This window comes from Pelophylax lessonae, assembly GCF_965119305.1.
Source record: "Pelophylax lessonae genome assembly, chromosome: 10".
Taxonomy (NCBI): domain Eukaryota; kingdom Metazoa; phylum Chordata; class Amphibia; order Anura; family Ranidae; genus Pelophylax; species Pelophylax lessonae.
In genome coordinates this window covers 22,328,715-22,348,846 of record NC_138777.1, presented here as the reverse complement: position 1 = coordinate 22,348,846, position 20,132 = coordinate 22,328,715, and the positions used below count along the sequence as shown (strand labels likewise).

General features: G+C 45.4%; 1 protein-coding gene across 2 annotated transcripts in view; it reads right to left on the bottom strand.

Moving 5' to 3' along the window:
• Positions 1-20,132, bottom strand: part of EXT2 (exostosin glycosyltransferase 2) — a 138,791-nt gene that overhangs the window by 52,735 nt on the left and 65,924 nt on the right. For both annotated transcript variants that reach the window (XM_082270307.1, XM_082270308.1), the window contains exon 8: positions 15,811-15,942. In XM_082270307.1, the coding sequence (XP_082126433.1) occupies positions 15,811-15,942 (132 nt within the window). The remainder of the gene's footprint in view (positions 1-15,810; positions 15,943-20,132) is intronic.

Below are 20,132 nucleotides of genomic sequence, written 5' to 3'. Positions count from 1 at the left end.
AGTGCTACATACATATAGTCATTATTAGCAGGGGTTCCCTCAGACCGGAAAGTTATTTCAAGGGTTCCTCTGTGTTGAAAAGGTTGAGAAAGGCTGACATAGAAAGATATTTACTTTCGAAAAAGTTAAATTTTGGCCATGTGTAAGGAGGTCCCTGTAGGTGACAATGACAATACTGTGCTAATACACATGGCAGAGCGAAGTTCTGGAAGTCGAATAAACAAAAACACAGCTTAATACAGCCAATGGGGGGCACCCACACTTTCCACATCCAGTGGAAATCGCCCTCCTTAGGTCTCGCATCTCCGAAGCTGGACAGAATTCCCTGGGAAAGGAAACGCGACGCAGTGTAGCAAAGACGGGACGCTGACACAAAGTGGGCATGCGGGAGCACAAAGTAAATAAAGGCGCCCACGATACAGACAGATTAAATGACTCAAACAAAACGACAGTTGTGCTTTTGGAAAGGAAAAAATAGCCAAGGAATCCATTAAAGAATTTTTTTTTTTTGGGGGCAGGGGGAGGGGGGAGAAGCCAAATAACTAAAAGTACTTCTCTAAGATTGATTTTTACAGAGTTTACAAGATTTGAATTTTAATTAGGCAGACCAAAACTGTAAAGCCTTCGTTCCTGGATGCTGCCAATGAGATGGAACCCAGAGGGGTTGGCAAGCGAGGGCATACACAGTCTGTTCCTAATACAGCGCCAACACGGATCAAGCAGACAAGTGGGTGGGGGGGGGGGGGGTGATTGTGGGTAATGGTCACCATTGGACAGGAATCAATAAACACATAGGTATGTTGACTTAAAAAAAAATAACAGCAGTGCTTGCAAATTAATGAATACATTAAAAACAAGCCACAAGAGCAAACTCTGTACAATGCTATAGCCTAGGGGAGCAAATACGGAGAGAGTCTGGGAATCGCTGTGACTGGTGATAAGAACTCAACTTCGTTCAACATGGTGGCTGACTGGACAGACAGTGCTAATTATCCATTCAAATAGGTTTACTTTTTGCTACTTTGTCAGTAAAATGATACACAGAAGGAAAATAATTGGTTGCCTATAAAAGGTTTACCAATACTTTACATAAACGTACGTGTAGGCAATTCTGTGGGGCTGAAATGGTTAAGTCATTTGGAACAAACCAATATGATTCAACCTTAACATATCATTAAAAAAAACTCCTAAATCGTATTGATCGCTGCTTCCCTCTACCCATGACTCCAAAGTTCTGCCTTTTTACCGACAGTGACTCAGCAGCTCAGCTCCCCCCTGCTTCCCCCTCCCATCAGTGACTCTGCACCTAAGCTCCCCCTGCTTTTTCTACCCGGCAGTGAAAATAAAGCTCAGCTCCTCTGCTTCCCCCTTCCAGTAGTGATAATGTCACTCAGCTTCGCCTGCTTCCCCCCCAACCCCCCCCTGTCTGAGCAGTGAGTCTGTAGCTCAGCTCGTCCTACTTCCCCCTCCTAACAGCGACATTGAAGCTCGGCTCCCCCTGCTTTCCCCTTCCAGCAGCGATTCTGCAGCTCAGCTCCTATGCTTTTCATTCCCGGCAGTGACACTGAAGCTCAGCTCCCGCTTCCCTCTCCCAGTAGTGACACTCAAGCTCAAACTCCCCTTTTCCCCCTTCTCAGCAGTGATTCAGCAAGCTCAGCTCCTCCTGTTCTCCCCTTCCAGCAATGATCCTGCAGCTCAGCTTCTATGCTTTTCATTCCTGGCAGTAACACTGAAGCTCAGCTACTCTGCTTCCCCCTCACAGTAGTGACACTCAAGCTCAGCTCCCCCTTTTCAACCTTCTCAGCAGTCATTCAGCAGCTCAGCTCCTCCTGCTCTACCCTTCCAGCATTGGCTCTGCAGCTCAGCGCCCCTGCTTCCCCTTCCAGCACTGACTCTGCAGCTCAGCTCCCCCGCTTCCTATTCCTGGCAGTGAATCTCAAGCTCAGCCCCCCTTTTTCCCCCTTCTCAGCAGTGATTCAGCAGCTCAGCTCCTCCCGTTCTGCCCTTCCAGCAGTGGCTCTGCTGCTCAGCCCCCATGCTTCCCTTTCCTAACAGTGACATTAAAGCTCAGCTCCCCGTGCTTTCCCCTTCCAGCACTGACTCTGCAGCTCAGCTTCCCTGCTTCTCATTCCTGGCAGTGACACTGAAGCTTAGCTCCCCTGCTTCCCCCTCCCAGTAGCGATACTGAAGCTTAGCTACCCCTCCTTCCCAGCAGTGATTCAGCAGCTCAGCTACTCATTTTCTCCCCTTCCAGCAGTGACTCTGCAACTCAGTTCCCCCGGTTTCCCTTTTCCCAGAAAAGCTGTGCAGCTCAGCTCCCCCAGCTTCCCCCTCCCAGCAGTGACTCAGCAGCAACTCAGTAGCTCAGCTCCCCCTGCTTCCTCCTTCTCAGCTGTGATTCAGCAGCTCAGCTCCTCCTGTTCTTCCCTTCTAGCAGTGAATTGGCAGCTTAGTTCCCTGTCTCTCCCCTATCCTGGCAGGAACTCAACAGTTTAAATTGGAACTTTACTCAAAAAATGAAGTCCCACTGCTTCACTCTCTCTCCTTGTTTTTTTTTTTCGGGAGGGGGGGTTACCAATAGCCCGCTTCAACTTAATTTTTTTGCCTTGGTGATGATGATGCCCCTCCTCTTCCGCAGACTCTGGGGACATGCTGCAGTACCATGCACAGAGCTTATGCATGTGCAGTGGGGAGCCGGCTTTGATTCTTCAGGAAGTCACAGCTGGCTCCCATGTCCAAGATGGAGGAGCTGAGGACCCTGGCGCTAGAAGACATTGGTAAGTACCTGATTTTTAAAAGTCAGCAGCTACAGGTCCTCTTCTCTTGTGTTCCTCCCTCTCAGATAATCTATTCTCTACTGATATCAAAGCTTCCAAGGTTTGGAAGGCGGTTGAGAGAGAAAACAGGGGGAGTTTAGCTGCTGAGTTCCTGGTGGGAGAAGAGAAACAGGGGGAGCTAAGCTGCTGAGTTTCTGGTGGGGGGGGGGAGAAACAGGGGGAGCTGAGCTGCTGAGTTTCTGGTGGGAGGGGAGAAACAGGGGGAACTGAGCTGCCGAGTTTCTGGTGGGAGGGGAGAAACAGGGGGAACTGAGCTGCCGAGTTTCTGGGGGGAGGGGAGAAACAGGGGGAACTGAGCTGTTGAGTTTCCGGGGGGAGGGGAGAAACAGGGGGAGCTAAGCTGCTGAGTTTCTGGTAGGAGGGGATAAACAGGGGGAGCTGAGCTGCTGAGTTTCTGGTGGGAGGTAAGCTGCTGAGTTCTTGGTGGGAGGGGAGAAACAGGGGGAGCTGAACTGCTGAGTTTCTGGTGGAGGGGGAGCTGTGCTGCTGACTTTCTGGTGGGATGGGGGAATTAGGAAGAGCTAAGCTGCTGAATCACTGCTAGGAGGAGCTGAGCTGCTAAGTAACTTGTTAAACTGGGGTACTGAGCAGCTGAAAGAAGGACTTTAAGGCTTCTTCTGTAAAATTTGAGGATGAACTACTCCACAGTGCTTGCAGCTACAGATGTCACAAGTACATTTACAGCTTAAGAATGTGTAAATACTTGACTGTCATTGCAACTAGCTCACTTTAGGATTTTTGTGACAGCAGGCAGCGTGAACAAAGGCACAGCTACAAGCAGTTTCGGTCTTTAGTTCCGCTTTAACTCAGACATCGCACAAAATAAGGACAGAATTATGCAGCCAATAGGTGTACATCTTCCATCCATTCCCTGTACACAAGGCCTCTATTGTCCGCTCGTACTGATACATATTCACAAGCATGGCTGTTCATATGGAAGCAGTCAGGAGTCCCTGCCACTACCAATTACCCCGCTGTGGAACACGGTATAAACAAGCCAGACTTCTGAGCACCTAGGTTTATGATGTGACCCAGGCCAGCCGCTGACAACACGTGAACTATGCCAAAACAGTTTTCTGGGGCAACTCCGGGCTATCAATCAAAATTGTAGTATAAAAAAAAAAAAAAAAGTACAGATAGGTATAACTGTATCAGTCACAAAGATGTAATGCAGTGGAATAAGTAAAGTGATAAAAGTATAATACAAGATGTAGATAACTTCATAGAAATGTGAACCTCTCTATAACCCTAGTGGTACCTTCATCACCCATTTCATCAGCTGCTTCACATACACTTCTACTTTCCCTCCCATCTGTGCAGCAAAGGTAGACTGAACAAAGCCAATGTAAATGCGCAAATTTAGACTTTTCCCAAACAAAGTAAGGCATACAATGTCTTTAACAAGGTATGGCTTTTCAGGTATGGAGAGCAGCAACTGCCAATGAATGGGCAGATGTGTTGTTTACACCCAACGGGGCAATTACCTGTTCTTTATCAGGCAGATTGGATCAAAATTTTGGTCCACTATAATATCCGGTTTTCATAAAATAAACTCTGCTAAGTGCTATCTTACCTAAACTGGCCACATAACCGATCCCCAACACAATAGGGGAGCTTTACTAAAACTGGAGCATGCAAAATCTGGTGCAGCGCTACAAAGAAACCAATCAGCTTTAGGCCCCTTTCACATGACTTCGCCAGCAGATCCACCCGCTCACCAGGGGATCTCTTCCTTGCTCCCCGCTGAGCAAGCGGATGACAGATCTGTGTCCGCTACGCAATGCAGGGCGGACATTGATGCAGCCCTCTGTTCTCTCTGGGGCTGTCAGGTGAAAACGGAGCACTTATCAGTTTCCATCCGACTGTCATCTGAACCGATCCCCAGATGGATGAGGAACGGATCCCCTCCACCTGTTTTTAGCGGACAGGATTGGATCGGATGTCGGCGGGTGTTAATGGACACATGTCCGTTGACATCTGCCATTCCATAGAGAGCGATGGATGGTCTGGTGGAATCCACTTGAAAATCTGACAGGTGGACCCTATCGGTGCCTCAATGTGAAAGGTCGGGTTTATTGTCAAAGCTTAAACAAGCTAAAAATAGAAGCTGATTGGCATTAGAATGCTCCAGTTTTAGTAAATCTCCCGCAATAGAAAACTATGTGTAAGTTCCAGGGGTCTTCAAACTATGGCCCCCCAGTTGTTCAGGAACTACAATTCCCATCATGCCTAGTCATATCTGGGAATGTCAGAGTTTTACAATGCCTCATGGGATGTGTAGTTCCGCAACAGCTGGGGGGCCGTAGTTTGAGGATCTACCCCTTGCTGAAGAAGTGACAGCCCTTAGCGCCGACGTAACACGCACAGGGGGCCGGAGCCGTGCTGCGGACATCACTCCCTTTCCTCTCTCGCTTGGAGACTTGTTTGTTTTCCTTGCCTGACTCCATTGAGTGTATTGTGAGTACACCTTTCTTCAAATAAACGTTTGCTGATTGATTTATAGACAGAGAGCACTAGATTGTGTTTGTTTTCTGTCCTCATATTCATCCGGTTTTTATGGATTTATGGGCTTCATGATCCTGGACTCGCCTGAGATATCGTTTTGCTGGCTTTATATCACCCCTGCCGGGGACTGCTGTTTCTGACCCTGGGTGGCTCCTGGGTCAGATACTGAGGTGAGAGGCTTGTATATCTGGTGGCGGATCCTTATGATCATGGAGGTGTCTTTTGGAACGAATGGATCACAGCACTATTATTTGTTTTTACACGTGGACTTTATAATATTTACCCTAAGGGGCTTATCTAGCACTATTATCACTTATTTGGAATTTATGTACTTTTTTCAAATTTTTTTATATTGTTGATGTATTTATTTATGATTTAGCGCAACAGAGTAGTTTGAGGATCCTTGCTCTATACCTTTCATGTGTAAAATAATTTTTTTTTTAGAAAATTACAATTTTGAATTATTTCTGAACCTGGCCTGTCTGCTTTTATGCAAATTGGTCAGTTGATTCCCCATGGAATATCATTTCTATGTTGATGACACCCAAATCTATCTCTAATTCCTCAGCTCACTCCTTCAGTCTCCTTGCACATCACTCATTCCCAACTGACATATCTGTTTGCATTCAAGAGGTAGTGGTGAACAGGCACTGGACACAGATCTTCCAAGGTTATCAAAATGCAGATGAAATCGTTACTTAGGCCCAAAAGGACTGCGTTCCTCAGGTCACCATAATGACAGAAGAGGACGTTCACCCAGATCGAGAAATCCATGTGTGATAGATCTAATAGAGCCAAATGAAAAATCTTATAGAGCTCCAAGTCTTTTTTGTTTAACTGGTTACAGCAAATATGGCAAAAGACGGATAACAAGTTTCGTGTGTGTGGCCCCTGAAACGTCTTGGCTATCTACTGCATTGCTTGTTGTAACCAGTTGAACAAAAAAGACTTTTGATTCATAAGGATTTTTTATTCGTGCTCTTTTTGACTGTTTACATTTGGATATCATTATGGATGTCAAACCAGATCTATCAACTTAATCTTTCAAAAAAGAGATTCATTATATCCCTCCACCCCCAACTGGTGTCCCCTCCATGGTTTTTCCATTCAATCCAGATCAATAGAACAACTATCAGTCCCTCCGTCCATGCCAGGGTTCTAGGTGTAATCCTGGACTATGTCCTCTTCTTTCGGCACCACATTCAATCACTGCCCAAATCCAGCTGCCTTAACATTTCTAGAATACGCCCTTCTAAATCCAATGATACCAACAAGCTATAAAATTGATTCCCTTCTTCTCTCTCGACTACTGGAACTCTCTCCTCATTGGCCTACCTCTACACCAGCCTTTCTCAACCATTTCAACACAGAGGAACCCTTGAAATAAATTTCTGGTCTCGGGGAACCCCTGCTAAAATTTAAAAATCTACAACTCATGACACATTAGTGTGACAGTCAGTGGGAAGAATGTTCCTTACTCTTGTCATCATTGGGAAGAATTACCCCCCTTACAGATAGCTAAAAGGAACAATGGTGTCATTGGAAACTTATCTGAGAGGCAGAAATTGCCCGTAGCTCAAGGAACCCCTAACAACCTCAAGAGAAACCCTGGTTGAGAAACCCTGGGCTACACAGACTCTCTCCCCCTACTTCTGGCTATCATAAATGCTGCTGCCAGACTCATCCACCTTACCAACCATTCAGTGTCCACTGCCCCTCTCTGCCAATCCCTCCCAATGGCTTCAGATCACCAAACAAATAAACTGTAAAATACTAGCATCATTATACAAAGACATACACAACTCTACCTCTAGCTATATCGCCAACCCAATCCCAAAATATTACCCAAACCATCCTCTCCAGACCTCGTGCTCTCTAGCTTCCTCATCATCTCTTCCCATGCTTGCCTACGGGACTCCTTTAGAGCCTCTCCCATCTTCAGGAACTCCCTACTCTGCAGTTTCATTTTCAGGACAAGCTTTCAGTCTCTACCAAAACAAATAAGGTGATATAACCCTTCTTCTGCGCTTAGAATCCAAGCTCCCCGACCACACACCACGGGACTTCCAACTGGCGTCTTGGATAGCTAGGTTTTGCAGCCCAAAGAGGACTGGGGTAGTCCAACGGTGCTACAGACAAAAAGAAACAAAGAAAGGGCGCATCGATATAGTCCATATAAAAGTCCATAATCCAATAAGATGACGGCTGACGCGTTTCGAGGCTTAGCCTCTTCCTCAGAGCCACTGTGTCATGACCTACTCTCAAGTTTAAATAATAATACATTGCTCAAATCCCTCCCTCAAGTCTCTGGAGCCCCTCCCCTTCGGGGTGTGGCAGAGGTACTACACCCATCCCTCTAAAGTGTTACAATTTTTAGCCATTTTTTACATGTTGCATAAATAAAGCCTATTATTGAGGATAATACGCTAGGTCGATGCGCCCTTTCTTTGTTTCTTTTTGTCTGTTTCAGTCTCTACCCCCTTCTTCTATGGTCAGTACTGCCTGGACCATAGAAGAAGTAGATGCACCCTGAAAGCTTGTATTAAATATTTAACCTAAATTTAAAAAATTTAAGTATTACGACCCTGGTCACATCTACGTGGTTTCCAGCGGCTGCGTTTGCTTGGGCACAGCAGCCTATTCATTTAAATGGGCTGCTGTACCGCCTGAAAACTCAGGGAAAGGTCCCTGCAGCTTTTCCAAAAGCATGGCCATGGGGAAGTTGCATAGTGCAGTGGGGTTCCCAGTATGGGAAACAGTGCTGCGATTGTCAGTGTGTGGGGGTGCCATTAGGAATAAATGGTACCCCCCCACATCTTCTAGGAAGCAGCGTATTTTTTCTGCGCGGGTGCAGGAAGGCATGTGATTACACGCTTTTCTGAGCCCCATCAGAACCTAGCCTTATGGACAGTACTTAGCAAAGTTGCTGCAAGTGCATCAATGTGGCTTCAATCACTAAAACAAAAAGAGAAGAGGAGATTAAGGGGGGATATGATCAACATGTATAAATACATAAGGGGTCCATATAGTGAACTTGGTGTTGAGTTGTTCACTTTAAGGTCAACACAGAGGACAAGGGGGCACTCTTTACATTTGGAGGAAAACAGATTTCGTCTCCAAATACGGAAAGGTTTCTTCACCATAAGAGCTGTGAAAATGTGGAATAGACTCCCTCCAGAGGTGGTTCTGGCCAGCTCACTAGATTACTTTAAAAAAGGCCTGGATTCTTTCCTGGGTGTACATAATATAAGTGGGTACTAAAATTTATAGGTAAAGTTGATCCAGGGAATATCAGATTGCCTCTCGGGGATCAGGAAGGAATTTTTTTCCAATGCTGTAGCAAATTGGATCATGCTTTGCTGGGGTTTTTTTTGCCTTCCTCTGGATCAACTGCGGCTAACTGGATTGTGTATATGGGATTGTATGGTTGGGTTTTCATCACTGTTTTTTTTTTATTGGTTGAGCCAAATGGACTTGTGTCTTTTTTCAACCTGACTATGTAAAAAAATCATAAAATACCACTAGGGGACCTCAAGGAAGGAGGGGGGCTTTGCAGATAGAGATGATTTGGGCTTTAGGTCAATCTAAACTGTAGTGCACCCTCATTTCTTTTTGTATATGTAAGCAGTGTAAATTTCGTCAGCTGCATTTTTCCAGTGATGAAAACTAAACCAAAATTACACAGAATTTTTGTCAACTGACGAGAACCATGCCGAAAATCAATTCCAATTTTTGTAAACGAACGAAAATGTGAGGGAGGGATGTTTTCCTTTTTAACCACTTGCCGACTGCTGCACGACTATTTACGTCGGCAGTCAGCCCCTCACAGGCAGAGCGACGTAGGGCTACGTCGTAAGGGTGTGGGGAGCGAGTGCGCGCCGCCGGAGGCACGCTCCCGCTCGGTCACGCCCCCCCCCCCCCCGCGTGCGGACCCGATGTCCGCCGGGCACTCGCGATCGTCCGTGACAGCGGGAGAAAGGCAGGCGGCTAGTGTAAACAAAGCCGCCTGTCAGTTCTTCCTGTGTAAGAATGATGATCAAATGGTTCTACTACGTAGGACCGTTGATCACTGTTCTTACACACACAGCCACAGCCAATCACAGTTGGAAGCATGCCCCTAGGACACACTTAACCCCTGCCTCTCCAATACAGTTAACCCCTTCCCTGCCAGTGTCATTTTTACAGTAACAGTGCATATGTATAGCACTGATTACTGTAGTAATGTCACTGGTAACCCCAAAAGTGTCAAAAATGTCAGTCAAGGGTCCGATCTGTCCGCCGTAATGTTGCAGTGCCGCAAAAAAAAAAAAAAAAAAATCGCAGATCGCCGCCATTACTCGTTAAAAAAATAAAAAACACCAAAAATTACATAAATCTTTCCCTTAGTTAGTAAACGCAATAACTTTTGCGCAAACCAATAAAAATATGCTTATTGTGATTTTTTTTTAGCAAAAATATGTAGCAGAAAACAAATTGGCCTAAAATGATAAAAAATTTTGATTTTTACATTTTTTTGGCAGGGGATTTTATATAAAAAAATGTGAAAAATATTGTTATTTTTTCAAAATTGTCGCTCTTTTTTTGTTTATAGCGCAAAAAGTAAAAATCGCACAGGTGATCAAATACCACCAAAAGAAAGTTCTGTTTGTGGGGAAAAAAAGGACATACATTTAATTTGGGTACAGCATTGCACGACTGCGCAATTGTCCGTTTAAGTAACGCAGTGCCGAATCGCAAAACCTTCCGGTCATAAAGCGGTTAAAAATACGCTCATTGAGAATTTTTTTGTCACAGACATGTAGCTAAATACATTTTGGCCTAAATATATGACAAACATTGAATATATTGGATATTTTTTAACTGTCAAAGTAGAAAAATATTGTTATTTTTTCAAAATTGTCGCTTTTTTAATTAATATCGCAAAAAATGAAAATCGCACAGGTGATCAAATACCACCAAAAGAAAGCTCTGTTTGTGGGGAAAAAAGGACGTAAATTTTGTTTGGGTACGGCATTGCATGACCGCGCAATTGTCAGTTAAAGTCGCACAGTGCCGAATCGCAAAAAGTGGCCCAGACGTAAGACAGCAAAATCCTCCGGTGGTAAAGTGGTTAAGACGTTATATAACAGCTAATGCGGTCTGTGCAGTTTATTCAAACCTTAGTATCATAATAACATGTTATTATATATATTTATTTATTTTTTTACTCCAGGAGTTTAGGAGTTTGGAAATTCTATAGAAATGCTTAAATAATGCATTACAATTTAATTAAACCCATTTGATTTTAGTTGACTAAAATGTACTGCAGATTTTAGTTGACTAAAGCAATTCAGATGACTAAAATATGACTAAAATTAAAATGGCATTTTAGTCAAAAGACTACGACTAAAACTAAATCAAAAATGGACGTCAAAATTAAATGTTTTAAGACCTCAAATGCTGTACCTGCAGTATATCAGTTCCCAAATAGTCGGCAGCAGCCATAGAACAACTATATAAACTTCTCCACAGCTCACGTCTCAGTAACGCGATACAGATCTGGCTAATTAACAGGTGCTGGTGAAATCCCAGTCATCTCAATCCCCATAGATAGAGCAGCTGTCTGCTTCCACCTGCTGACCCCGAGAGGACACTGAGGACGCAGCATGAGCTGGAAGAGAAGCATCCATGTGTCCCCCGAACTGCCCAAACCAGGAGGCTCCAGGGCAGAACAATGGCGTGTACAAGAACCGTCTGGGGGCCTGGAATTCCAGAGCCAGCTGAAAACAAGTGAACAGAGGTCCCCCATCCTATTCCGCACAACCATTAACACCCTGACAGTCCGCGCTGGCTGCTCATTAACCACTTCCACTTAACAAGTGGCCTACAAGAGAAACACTTGCAAATAGGCCTTTTAAGGCTTACACTCAAGTGCAATGGGGAGTCGGCCGCCTGCCTGCTTGTCTGCTGTCTGAGACCTTTTGACCTCTTTTGCATCAAAAGGTAAAATTAGGCCCCGGCGACAGCCAATAATTCAGTTGGGTCAGAAGGGAGGTGACTTGGTGACTGCTCACCGGCAGGAAGAAAAGGGACACTGCTTAAATTGGACCTATACCCAGATGTTAAATCCCAGCACAACAACAAAAAATACCCTTGCATGAGCTCCTCTTCACATTAAATGCTCATTAAGGCTACAAGGGTTTGCAGAAGAGGCAGTATTACTTACCTTCAGCTGTCTCCATTCCAAAGGTGTTCTATCGGGTTGAGGTCAGGACTCTGTGCAGGTCAGTCAAGTTCCTCCACTCCAAACTCCCTCATCCATGTCTATTTGGCCTTTGCTTTGTGCACTGGTGAGCAGTCATGTTGGAACAGGAAGGGAACATCCCCAAACTAGGGATCGACTAATTATCGGCATCACCGATATATCGAGGACCGATATGCACTTTCCCCAATATATCGGAATTGGCCCCTGAGGTTACCGATATTGCCGATATTTAGGGAAAGTGCTTGTACCGGAGTGATGGCTAGAGCTAGAGGCATCACCCCGGTACCGGTGTCCATAGCCGACGGTCGGCTGACTTGTAATGACAACCGATGCGGCTGAGAAGCGCCCCCCCCCCCCCCCCCGCACCCGGGCATCCTACTTCTACCGCCGCCGAAGACAAGACCCGGGTCTCCATGTAAAAAACCCGAAAGTGATGTCATGACATCACTTCCGGGTACTCAGCGCCGAATTAAAAAAACTGACAGCATTCAAAACAGCCAAACTTGGCGTTTTGAATGCTTTTCGGTGCCGAGGAGGGGGTTGGGGTATTTTAGGAGGAAAAAAGGAGTACCTTTAGAAAAAAAAAAAAAAACAATTTTTTACATGTCCGAAAATATTGGCAGATATCGGCCGATACCCATATCCGATGACCAAAATATTGGTATGGGTATTAAAAAAAACAATATCAGTGGATAACTACCCCAAACTGTTCCCACAAAGTCCAAATCATTTGGTGGAGGAGGGATTATGGTGTGGGGTTGTTTTTCAGGGGTTGGGCTTGGCCCCTTAGTTCCAGTGAAGGGAACTCTTAAGGCGCTTTTCCACTGCATGGAACCGAACGGTTCGGCTCGCTTTTGTGCTTTTCCACTGCATGGTACCACATAGTACGGTGTTGGAACGGTTCGATACGGTACGGCGGCGCTTTTCCACTACATGGAACCGAACGGTACGGCTCGCTTAAACAGTACCACCTCAGTTGTGGTTCCAAGAGGGTCATATCCCACAATCCTTTGCATGCAGCCTTGACTGTTTGTCACTACTAGCCACTGATTGGTCAGAGAATCGTTGTTATCCCACCCACTTTACTTTAGTGGAAAAGCAAACAGTACCGAACCGTTCCAACACCGTACCATGCAGTACCATTCAGTGGAAAACCAAACAGAGCCAATCAGGGCCAAGCAGGGCCGAGTGGAGCCGAGCCGGTACTTGCAGTGGAAAAGTGCCATGAAGGCGTCAGCATACCAAGACCTTTTGGACATGGACAAGGCCCAGCCAGGGTTCTAGGATGACGTCCATGGATGCCTGGCTCTCTAGTTCCAGTGAAGGGAACTCTTAAAGCGTCAGCATACCAAGACATTTTGGACAATTTCATTCTCCCAACTTTGTGGGAACAGTTTGGGGATGGCCCCTTCCTGTTCCAACATGACTGCACACCAGAGCACTAAGCAAGGTCCATAAAGCCATAGATGAGCAAGTTTGGGGTGGAGGAACTTGACTTGCCTGCCTCAACCCGACAGAACACCTTTGGAATGAATTAGAGTGCAGACTGCAAGCCAGGCCTTTTCGTCCAACATCAGTACCTGACCTCGCAAATGCGCTTCTGGAAGAATGGTCAAACATTCCCATAGACACACTCCTAAACCTTGTGGACAGCCTTCCCAGAAGAGTTAAAGCTGTTATAGCTGCAAAGGGTGGGCCAACTCAATATTGAACCCTACGGACTAAGACTGGGATGCCATTAAAGTTCATGTGCGTGTAAAGGCAGGCGTCCCAATACTTTTGGTAATATAGTATTTCAAATTTTGAGTGCCAGGAGTTCAGCTTTAATGGTAATGGCAGCTATTATAATCTATTCCATTGTCCCACCTAGCATTGGTTTAGCCGCCATCCCTCCCGTGTTAGCGATCCAACCGCCAAGATGAACATAGTGTCATGACAGATGAAGAATGCAACTCTTTTTAGTTTCCCCTGGTATTTTTAAGTTTTCTTTTTTTTTTTTTTTTTTTTTTTTTCTTTCCCCTTCGCCTTAAATACCAACCCTCAACCGCCAATGTGGTTTCAATTACGAATAACCAGACCTTAGAAAAAGGAAAAGCCTTGATTTATTCTGTGTTTTGGTCCAATTATGCACAATGTATTTCCACGGCATACTCTGAGAAAGAATGTCAGCGTGATTCTCATCCTGCGATGGTTAAAGGGCAGGAGGGGATCCTGATTAACCCCTCGCCGACGGGAGACTTTTCGCTCCGGCGCGGGGCGAATTTCTCCGGCCTGCTTGTGTTCTCCGTGCGAAATTAGGCGTATAATGAGCAGGCGGTAATTTAAAGAAGCAAGACGCGGGCTGGTCTGCTATCAATTTTCCAAAAGAGATAAGACATCCCTTACTGAGATTTGGAAAGCAATGCTATTTTTCTTTGTGAACGGCGGGCTGGAAGGATCGTTACTATCTGAGGTTCATCGGTATTTTCCAAATCAAACATGCTTTGGCTTACGTCGAAAGGAAAAAAAAAGTGTATTGTCAGAGATAAGAAAATCGGAGGAGCTAGTGAGCCCAAAAGGAAGCGCTGGATCCAAAAAGTAGATTCATTGAATAACAGTGAAAACTATTTTGAAAGATACAAGGGCTCTGTGTTTGGAGATCACAGGCGTGACCTCTAGGGGGCGCTTTGGATACATTTTAGGAAGTGAAGGAAAAACAGCAGCAGCGGACCAATTGTTGAGAGACCATGCCTAATTTATTGCATTGGGAAACATCAAATCGATAAGCCCATGTGTTTCGGGAGCTCTAATGTGCCCCTTATTCTGCATTTTCTGGTCCCCCCCCCACCCCCATTAACCACTTGCCGACCGCCGCATGACTATTTACTGCGGCAGTCAGCCGCTCCTGGACAAAGCGGCGTAGACTTACGTCGCTCGCCCAGGAACCTGTAGGGGGCAGGCGCGCGCCGCCGGAGGCGCTCGTTCACTGAGATCCCCGCGTGCATGACCGGCGGCTCCGATGTCCGCCGGCCACTCGCGATCTCCTGCAGGAGAGGGAGAAGGACGGACGGACGGCTGATGTAAACAAAGCCGTCTGTCACTCTCCCTGATGTAAGCACAGCCGTCTGTCATTCTCCCTGATGTAAACACAGCCGTCTGTCACTCTCCCTGCTGTAAGCACAGAGGCAATGTGATCCTGCTATGTAGGATCGTACGTCTCTGTGATTACTTCACTAGCCACGCCCCCCTACAGTTAGAATCACTCCCCTAGGGATACATTTAACACACTGATCACCAATAAAGTTAACCCCTTCCCTGCCAGTGTCATTATTACAGTAACAGTGCATATTTATAGCACTGATCACTTTAGTAATGTCACTGGTACCCCCAAAAGTGTCAAAATTGTCAGTCAGGGGTCCGATCTGTCCGCTGCAATGTCGAAGCCCTGCAAAAAAAAAAAAAGAAAATCGCAGATCGCCGCCATTACTAGTTAAAAAAAAAAAAACAATAAAAAGGACATAAATCTTTCCCGTAGTTAGTAAACGCAATACCTTTTGCGCAAACCAATCAAAATACGCTTATTGCGATTTTTTTACCAAAAATATGTAGCAGAAAAAGAATTGGCCTAAAATGTTAAAAAAATTTGATTTTTACATTTTTTTTGAGAATTTCATATAAAAAAAATAAATTTTTTTCAAAAATGTCGCTCTTTTTTTGTTTATAGCGCAAAATATAAAAATCGCACAGGTGATCAAATACCACCAAAAGAAAGCTCTATTTGTGGGGAAAAAAGGACGTCAATCTAATTTGGGTAAAGCGCCGCACGACCGCGCAATTGTCCGTTAAAGTAACGCAGTGCCGAATCGCAAAATAGGGCCTGGTCATTGAGCAGCCAAATCCTCCGGGGCTTAAGTGGTTCTAAGGGTTTAGGGTTCTTTTTTTTACCTTTATGCATTCTAAACTCATTGGCGTAAACTATGCCATTGAAAGTCATATTATCTACTATCCATGTGTTTCTGGTGCAGAAAAAAAAAAACGCATTGGACTCTATGGGGTGTGAATGGGCCCTTGAGGTCCATAATACACATAAAAGAGAAATTTAACGATCTGTGTTGCTTAGAATAATTATTTAATTTTCTAATCTGCATCAGAAAAACAGCAACTGGACTCTGATTGGCTGTTATGGACACAGCCTCCTTGCCTCCATATTGCCATCCATATAGAAAGTACAGGGATGAAACCTACCACAGAAGGGGGGTCATTCCATTCTTCATAAGATCTTGATGCATATGGATAGATCCGGTCATTAATGATCTGAAGTGTGGTCAGGGCGATGGTCTTCATTGACCTAAAGTAACCTTCCCAGAACCAGCGAGCCTAAGAAAAAAAAAAAAAAAGATATTATCATTTAGAGAAGCGTTTATGTAACGCACACAACCATATTCATAATAATACTGCTTTAATGTTAAAGGGTAACTCCACTTTTGTGGGGGAAAAAATTGCAAATAAAGATAATATAGCGTATACAATTGTGACACAAATCATATTGCAATTGAATGTTATTTAAAATGACCTTTCCTTTTCAGTCTGCAGCTGTTGTAATTTTCTGAAAATGCAATGCAATATGGCTGCCTGGAGCTGTTCTGTACACAGAATGTATACTGACCACACCCCCAGAAACATAATTTCCTGCTTGTGTGATTGGCTCACCAATTTTCCCAGAAGTCTGCCTTAGACACAAGTCAGATTTATGGCATCCCCTGCAACAACAATGTCATTTTTGGTGAGATACTCCCAATAGGAACACATCTAAAGGGATGCAGGCGCAGCAGATTTCCTCATTAGTGCTCTGCAGCTGCTACAGCTGATAGATAATTAGGAAACCACTCATTAGACCCACTCAGCACAGAGGAACAAACAATGATTTCTTCAGAATAACAAAACCTAGGAATCTGCAACAAAGTTCGTTATAATCCGTGTAATGTACAGAGATAACCCAGAGGGGAATGTTTTTTTCTCAACAAAAGTGGAGTTTCGCTTTAACTTGTCACTGCATTTTCAACACTGATTTGACCAGAGAATGCACGGCTTGTACCCAAAAAATGGCTTTACATACCGCAAGTTGGCTGTAACAATGTCACCGTTGACCTAACCCTGCTTTACGCACAATATTCAGTCAGTCCCGGGACACAATATTCAGTCAGTCCCGGGACACAATACTCAGTCAGTACCGGGACACAATATTCAGTCAGTCCTGGACTCCTGGGACACAATACTCAGTCAGTCCCGGGACACAATACTCAGTCCCGGGACACAATATTCAGTCAGTACCGGGACACAATATTCAGTCAGTACCGGGACACAATATTCAGTCAGTACCGGGACACAATATTCAGTCAGTCCCGGGACACAATATTCAGTCAGTCCCGGGACACAATATTCAGTCAGTCCCGGGACACAATATTCAGTCAGTACCGGGACACTGTATTCAGTCAGTACCGGGACACTGTATTCAGTCAGTACCGGGACACTGTATTCAGTCAGTCCCGGGACACAATATTCAGTCAGTCCCGGCACACAATATTCAGTCAGTCCCGGCACACAATATTCAGTCAGTCCCGGCACACAATATTCAGTCAGTACCGGGACACTGTATTCAGTCAGTACCGGGACACTGTATTCAGTCAGTACCGGGACACTGTATTCAGTCAGTACCGGGACACTGTATTCAGTCAGTACCGGGACACTGTATTCAGTCAGTACCGGGACACAATATTCTATTCAGTCAGTACCGGCACACAATACTTAGTCAGTACTGAGACACAATATTCAGATAACCCAGAGGGGAATGTTTTTTTCTCAACAAAAGTGGAGTTTCGCTTTAACTTGTCACTGCATTTTCAACACTGATTTGACCAGAGAATGCACGGCTTGTACCCAAAAAATGGCTTTACATACCGCAAGTTGGCTGTAACAATGTCACCGTTGACCTAACCCTGCTTTACGCACAATACTCAGTCAGTCCCGGGACACAATACTCAGTCAGTCCCGGGACACAATACTCAGTCAGTACCGGGACACAATATTCAGTCAGTCCTGGGACACAATACTCAGTCAGTCCCGGGACACAATACTCAGTCCCGGGACCCAATATTCAGTCAGTCCCGGGACACAATATTCAGTCAGTCCCGGGACACAATATTCAGTCAGTACCGGGACACAATATTCAGTCAGTCCCGGGACACAGTATTCAGTCAGTACCGGGACACAGTATTCAGTCAGTACCGGGACACAGTATTCAGTCAGTACCGGGACACAGTATTCAGTCAGTACCGGGACACAGTATTCAGTCAGTACCGGGACACAATATTCAGTCAGTACCGGGACACAATATTCAGTCAGTACCGGGACACAATATTCAGTCAGTCCCGGGACACAATATTCAGTCAGTACCGGGACACAATATTCAGTCAGTCCCGGGACACAATACTCAGTCAGTCCCGGGACACAATATTCAGTCAGTCCTGGGACACAATATTCAGTCAGTCCTGGGACACAATATTTAGTCAGTCCTGGGACACAATATTTAGTCAGTCCTGGGACACAATATTCAGTCAGTACCGGGACATAATATTCAGTCAGTCCCGGGACACAATACTCAGTCAGTACCGGGGACACAATACTCAGTCGGTACCGGGACACAATACTCAGTCGGTACCGGGACACAATACTCAGTCGGTACCGGGACACAATATTCCGTCGGTACCGGGACACAATACTCAGTCAGTACCGGGACACAATACTCAGTCAGTACCGGGACACAATACTCAGTCAGTATAGAGACACAATACTCATTCAGTACCAGAACACAATACTCAGTCAGTACCAGAACACAATAGTCAGTCAGTACCGAGACACAATACTCAGTCAGTCCCGGGACACAATATTCAGTCAGTACCGGGACACAATATTCAGTCAGTACCGGGACACAATATTCAGTCAGTACCGGGACACAATATTCAGTCAGTCCCGGGACAGGGTCATTCAGCGCCCAGGGCAAGGATACAGAATTTTGCGGGTTTTGTCACACAATAATTGCACTAACAATTTAAATAGAGGATTGTGCTGTACTAATTTTATATTTATAATATTTAAAGGTGAGGTGAATGCCCCTTTTGCAGTACTGCCAGCAACCGTCTCATACTTTACTTTTGGATTTTTTGCAACTTGAATCATTTGCTGAATATTTATTTATTTTTAGTAGTGCTGATTAAGATATAGACAAAGGATACAGAATTGCACCTCAACTATTAATACATGTTGTAGAATAGGTGTACCACCCTGCATCCATTTTTTTGCCCCTTTGCTTAACTGTGCCCAGGGCAACTGTCTCTCCTGCCTCTCTCTCTTTGAGTTCATTGAGGGACAAAGGAAGTGTTAAACTTTTGGGTTATACTGCTGTCTACAGACACTGGCAAACATAAAAAGACAGCAAGCCAGCCCAGTTAACCCATCCTACTACCAGCATGCCTCAATTTTGTAATAGGGATCGACCGATATCGGTTTTTCATTGCCGATACCGATATTTTGGCCATTGCATATCGGTATCGGCCGATATTTTGACCATTTAAAGTTTTGCAAAATAAACACAATTTTGAACACAAATCTCTTACTGCACCCTGTGTTGGGTGGCTAGCACCCTGTGGTGGATGGCTGGCACCCTTTGGTGGGTGGGTGGCTGGCACCCTGTGGTGGGTGCCTGGCTGGCACCCTGTGGTGGGTGGCTGGCTGGCACCCTGTGTGGTGGGTGGCTGGCACCCTGTGTGGTGGGTGGCTGGCACCCTGTGTGGTGGGTGGCTGGCTGGCACCCTGTGTGGTGGGTGGCTGGCTGGCACACTGTGTGGTGGCTGGCTAGCTGGTACAGGCCTGTGGGTGTGTGGGTGGCTGGCACGGGCAGCTGTGGGTGGGTCTATGTATGTGGCGGCTGTGTTAAACACACTGTGTGCACTGTACACTCACTGTCCTGAGACTCCCCGACTCCAGACGAGGCTGCGGGAGGTGGCCTAAGAAGGCAGGAGCTGTCCCAGTGCGCGGAGGCGCGTGGCGCAATATACGCAATGACGTCACGGCAATATCGGTAACCTCCGGGGCCGATTCCAATATATCTGGGAAAGTGCATATTGGCCCTTGATATATCTGCCTTGCCGATAATCGGTCGATCCCTAATCAAGACCAAGAGAATTCTCATAAACAGAGGGTCTACCCTGTGGCAGTAACTAGGCATCTGTAAGACATGTAGCAATACATATTTGACATTGAGTGGGCAAATACTATTAGTAGGCACCGAATACAAAGTTTGCCCATTGATCTGCAAAACTGTTCTCGCTGTTATGATGTATTAAGTATACAAGAGAGGCAGCACCAATGCAGATTAGGTGTGACACAATGATAGTCCATATAAAAAGTCCATGAAAAGGGTGAACAAGGAGAATTCTCCACACACCAGAGAACGAAAAGTAGATGGAATGGTATCACCAAACACCAAGTGAATATGAAGTAAACTGCTT